General features: G+C 37.2%; 1 protein-coding gene across 2 annotated transcripts in view; it reads left to right on the top strand.

Annotated features, from left to right (window-relative positions):
* GPATCH2 (G-patch domain containing 2) overlaps positions 1-5,592 on the top strand; it is a 210,649-nt gene extending 205,057 nt beyond the window's left edge. Inside the window, exon 10 of one of the 2 annotated variants that reach the window (XM_045876885.2) lies at positions 5,403-5,592. In XM_045876885.2, the coding sequence (XP_045732841.1) occupies positions 5,403-5,527 (125 nt within the window). In that variant the 3' untranslated portion in view covers positions 5,528-5,592. The remainder of the gene's footprint in view (positions 1-5,402) is intronic. The other variant, XM_064593865.1, reaches the window with a different exon arrangement.
* The last annotated feature ends 408 nt before the right edge of the window (positions 5,593-6,000 follow it).

The raw sequence follows: 6,000 nt of genomic DNA on the forward strand, positions 1-6,000 counted from the left end.
CAATTCCTTTCTTTTTTTCACAACCCATATTTGTTGTTTCATAAATGCTGTTAAGTCTGCTTTATATCAAGACTCTAGCCTTCCTCACCACCCCCACTTATAAATACTCTCTTCTGTTCAACAGATGCTTTGGCTAATCATTGAGGAAAATGGCAATGGGGACTCACCAGTGGGCAAAACGTTTAACATGAAAGGAACTTCAAATTTGGCCAAAAGATACACTATACATCTATTTGTTGTCACTCAAACATTATAATAATCCAAGGCATGTGATTTATAAAACTCTCTAGCATTCAAATGTCTGATATTGATAAGATGTCCTTAGAGGAGGTGTTCTTGTGCCTTAATATGGCTGAGGAAAAAAGCTCAGAAAGATAGAGATATGCCCAGGATGACATAAGTAATTAAGTGGATAGAATTGGGACTAGAACCAAGGCCTTGTGATTTCTAGTTCAATGCTGATTCCTCAATGTTACATATATATTGTGTTATATAAATATCACTAAAATGTTTTATGTTACCTAGTAATTTCATATTATTTTTTCAAGTATGCAAATTAAAACTTAAGTTAGGTGTCCTAGGGGATTAGCTAAGCACTTTTTCCCCCAGTAAATATGGAGAAAAAAAAAACATGAAAAATACACATACAAATAATAGTAAAATATGATTTATCAGGAAATGGTGCCCTCGAAAATAATCAAATCTTCTCTCTGAAGTCTGCCGAATATAACGAGAAAATCGCCTTCAAGACCATGCGACATGAGATTTCAGGTTTAATTTTGTTGCTTGGGATTACCTATCTTTCTACAGGTCGTACTGTTTACTCCATGTCGACATTTGATGTTGGCCATTGATTTAACCTCATTTAGTATAACATTATGAACAGTAATGTATATGAAGTATTAAATATTAATAATTTATTGTTCTGTCTACTGTTTGTATATAGGCAACTGATATATTTTTCAAATGGATTTTTTTCTGTAACGCTAAAGAAATTACAAAAAAGTTTAATGAATAGTCAGATGGTTGCAATAAAAAGCCTAGGACTCACAGGATCACTGGTCATCGGTGTGTGTTTAGAGCTGATACCGTGGATGTGCCCTTTCAGCTCATGGGTGTCTGCCTTTGGGTGTGTGCTCCTTCCAGGAAGAATGTAACTGTCCATCATCTTTTTCAATGTTCATTTAGCTATAAAGAACAGAAACTCACCTAAAGAAGCTCAAGGGCAAGGCATGGGAGGAGGTAATTTTAAAGATGGAGGAGAACCCCGTGGAAGCACGTCTTACTGAGGAGAGGACAGAGCCACACTTCATGGGACTGGAAAATTGCTCTAGAGCTACCATATCCATCTTTTTCTCTAGAGTTACATAATTTATTATCTCTGCTTTTTTCTGTTTATCTGTATCATTATTTTCTCTACTGACCTAATTTCTTCTGCAGGCCTCTGGTTTCTGCTTATTTAACCTATAGTGTTCTGGTTTGTTCTAGGTGTAACCTCAACTCAAAATGACATTTTTACTTTCAGTTTCTGTGTATCTTAACTGGAGAAAGGGAAAGAGAAGGGAGTGAAAAAGAAAACAAACAGCAAAATCCTATTGGTTCGGGCTCAGCTAAGGTATTCGCTCCCCTCAGGGTCATGTATTTACCTCCAGTCCAATCAGTGGAAACCAGAGGGACACATAAACAGGGCCGCCTAAGCCCACCCACGGGGTCTAGAGGCTGGGAAAGAATTTTAAAGAAGAAAGCAGCAGCTGAAGGCAGTGATCATCGTTTCTACTATGTCTCTTTAGGTCACTTGATAGAGCCTCTTCTTCAGGCACTATGGATGACAAGCCTTAAAGCAGATGAAAAGGAAACAGGGATAAATTTCTCTCTCTGTCTCTCTCTGTCTCTCTCAAACACCCAGGCACACACACACACACGCACACACACCCAAGATAATGGTTTTAAATAACCTTCTGTCTCCTTTTTCTAACTATTTTCCACAGATTTCACCTTGCCTTAATAAATATCATTCCATATGCTTCCAGTTTTATGGTAATGATTAGAAAAGGGAAGGAGAAAAAGGAGATATGAAGTCAGATTATTATTACAGTTGAATGCTGGAAAACCAGCTGGCAAGTTATAATTTACTGCTGTTCATTAATCAGGTACCGCTTAGATCTCAAATATAAGATTTCCTACATGCATATTCTTGTACAAGGTTAGGAGATGAGTATAATAAAAGTAAACATTCAATGATGATATAACGCTTTGCATTGTCTAATAAATTACTTTGTGAATACGTTTTAAAACTTAAGAATATTTTTATTGTTTTGCTTCTCTCTGGATAGAGCTTTTATTATAAATTTTTGTGTATACCATTGAAAGGCAATCGAATACCATAAAAGAAATAATATTTTGACCTCATGGAAAGTTGATGCAAAGAAGGAGGTTTGAATTTGGAAAGCTAAAAATAAGAAATAGAACAACAAAATAAAAGCTGTCTTGGAAGTGTTTTAAGTTCAGAGTGGAAAGCCAATGATCAGAGCAAAATCAGAATCTGGATCTAGAATCTGGACACAGAGCACAGTTGGGCAAGTAGCGATTCTAAGGGTCAGTACTTGGTAAGCAGGAGCTTGGCAGGCATTTGCTGCTTGAAGACGGAATACCTTCTCAGATCACACGCAAGCCATAGGTCTGGACTACAGGCAGTTATAGTAGAAGACACCCAGAAATCTGGCCAAGCAGAGACCGAATAAAGAGGGCTTAGGGGACCCAAGCAAAGAGTCTGGCCAGCAAGTAGAGAGCACTAGTGCAAAGCAAAGAATTTCTGGCCAGAGTGTTTCTGAATAACGGCCGTAACTGCTCTTGGCATGGGGAATAAAGAAATCCGGAGACGATGAGGATTTCTGGGGGTGGGAGTTGGAGGAAGAGATAAATCCAACACCTTTTTTATTAGGAAAGCCTTAATCTCGCTTGTATCCTGGCATAGGGCTTGCAGAGAGAGTTAAGAACATAATCTGCCCTCTGATCTCAACAGATTATTACATATGACACAAATACAGAAATATTCAAGAAGCAACATACATTAGGAATACATTTCATATCATTATAATCTTGGGCTGTAATATATTTATGGCACTGACTTGGCAAATATCTTGTTCATTTGAGAAAAGTACTGTAAAAGCTTATTAAAGTTAACGGGGTGAACATTCTAGAGCACAGCCTTTCTTCCTTTATATGTTCAATGTTTAACTAACTAGTTAAAAATACTCCTCTCTACACTTTGTTAGTAATACGTATTGCCTGCCCTCAAAAAGATTAGAACTTAATAAATCCATCTGACTTTGCTTAATATCAAATTATTAATACATATTTTTACCTGATGGTGAAATTCAATGAAAATTTATATCTTAATCTTGGGGAAGAGCATTCTCTGACAAAGAGAGATCTGTAATATTTACCAAGCCTGTTATATGTACTGTAATCTGTAATATTTAGTATAGCATTTGCTAGATCAGACAAATGCCCACATTTAAGAATGTTTAAATACCACGTTTTATAATACTAAATAGAAATAATTATGTTAATAAAATATGTTGATATGAAATATATTGATATTAATATTTATTAATGTTAAAGTAGTATTAGGTGTTACTTTAAAATTTAATATTAATTTTAAAGTAATGTCCATGAAATGTTGATTATTGGGCTTTTAACAAAAAATCTTTCAGGGCAAAGGTTTTTTTGAAAAATATGTTAACTACTTTATGAGTATAGAACGAAGGTATCTTCATTAACAAGAGCCATAAGCAACCTGCTTATTTTGTTTATGCGTAGGACCATTTGGATTTTAAACATTCAAAGCACCTTAAGAGGGTGATAAAGTATCTTCATTTTACAGAAACTTGATTAATTTCCTACCTGAAACTGCTAACTGCTTCTAATCATATCTTGCAATGGAATCTCACTTCGTTAAAAAAAAAAAAGGCGCTAGAAAAGTGAATTTAGACTATGGAATTTTAAAAATATGAATGTAGTGTGGTGTTTACTGAACACTACCCATGAAATATCCTCTTTTTCAAATGGCACGCTCTAAGCCAATGCTATTGTGATACAAAACAGATATGAAAGAAATAAAACCTAAAGGAGACACAATCACCGCGCCGGTTATAAAGCTCTTTTCAAACACGGTTGCGTCGAGAATCATACTGTTAGCATTAACTACTCTGCTAAATGTAATTTCAGAGCAGCTTGGCTATGCTGGGACCAATAATGTTTCAGCAGATGTTAACAGTGAGGGAATTTAAAGATTACAGAGTTTCATGGGTGTAGTAAAGCTGCAGTGGGAACAGAAATATTACCGTAGCTGTTATGTTCTGAGTGCATCGCATTTACTGACAAGTAATACATGAGTGATAGTGAGGACCAAGGGAATGGAACTTTATACTTACTGGTCAGCAGCATATAAATTCCATAAATTAAACAAAGTTTTATGTATTCTTCATTTCTTTTCAGACTGATCTTCCTCAGAGGGCCTTTGTTTCATGTTAATTCCATCATCAAAGCTTTGTTCAACCATACTGTTCTCTTCAGGAAATGTATATCTTCATTCAGGATTTGCTTCCACACATCTATCCCCATTATTTTTAAATCTTGGAGTGATCTCCATGTGGAACTTCAGGCAACCTCAACATTTTTTATCATGGGCTTTCTCAGTCTCCCACTCCTTATATAAATCCCATCCTTGTCCATTTAAAAGAGACAATGTTCAGCTTATTTCTTCCCTTAATGATCTAAAAGGAATAATCCCATGATCTCTGAAGATGTGAATGGGAGAAAACTTGGCTAAAGACATTATCTTTCCTTTAGTTAATCCTGTCTTTTGTTAGAAGCCTGAGAACTTTCTCCCAGAGATTCAAGAGGAGTTCCTCAATAACCCTCCCCCACAACCATCCTTATATTAGCTTCACATTGTTTATGGCCAATGGAAAATAGCACTCTCTTCGATGAGGAAATTTGGGGAAATGGTGATTTTATGGTTTAAGGTAGGTGTTAGGTTCCTCTTTCTTTGAAAAATTAGACAAATTGCTTTTCTAAGTCCACATTACTGGTGCCTTTTACAGACTGGGAAGGGTCTGAGATTTTACCTACTTGTAAGCTAAGAAGCTAGCCTGCTCATGCCTGCTGGCAGAAGACATAAGACTTGTGGGTCAGAGACAAGGGATGTATTACTTACGGCAAAAGCTGCAGCCAGAGTATCAGCGTGAGCCCCCTTCCCCAAGCCCCAGTTCCTACAAGGCAGTATGAAGATGGATAAGAGGCCCCCGTGCACATAGTGGGTTATGTTAGGGGAGAAGAATTCTGAGCTTCAAACCTGCTCTTTGCTCCTGATGGAGACCCTATTTCTCTATTCCAAGGCTGTTTGCTGTGTAGACACCAGGAAAAGGCAGTCTGGGAGCAAAAGCAGAGTGTGCCTCTGCTTGCAGACGGACAGACATATGAAAGACTCATGGGGAAATGGCTCCTCACGGTGATCATCTAGAAGTGTCAAGTTGCTGACCTTTTACCTGCAAAGCAGTTTTACTGAAACGTCACACTCTGGGCTGCATGCAAGGTAAGATGGCAACACAGTTCTCTGGTCCTGAATCACTCCTGCATGGGCTCTAAGACAGATCTCCTTTCAAACAAATTCTCAGTCCATCGCCGGATGTCTAAAGGGTAGAAGTTATGCACTATTGAAATATAAGTGGTGAAAGCAGTTTTAATTTTCTTGCTGGCGCTATTATCTTTTAAGTCCTAATAATCTCTCTCATGCACAGGCCTTGAGCCTATAAATCTGTACAAGTTCAATTAGCAGTGCAGTAGAACTTTGCCTCAACAGTGCAAGGCACTGATAAAAGCAAACAATACAATTCTAGCATGCTGCTTATTAAGAAGGGAGACACCCACACAGCCGACGACAGACAGAAAGCCTTTTTATTTTGATGGTACTATTTCACTGTCTATCATAAACTT

Source organism: Mirounga angustirostris, unplaced genomic scaffold, assembly GCF_029215605.1.
Source record: "Mirounga angustirostris isolate CCGP_5_RB_7025 unplaced genomic scaffold, mMirAng1.0.hap1 SCAF_6, whole genome shotgun sequence".
In the NCBI taxonomy this organism is placed as follows: Eukaryota; Metazoa; Chordata; class Mammalia; order Carnivora; family Phocidae; genus Mirounga; species Mirounga angustirostris.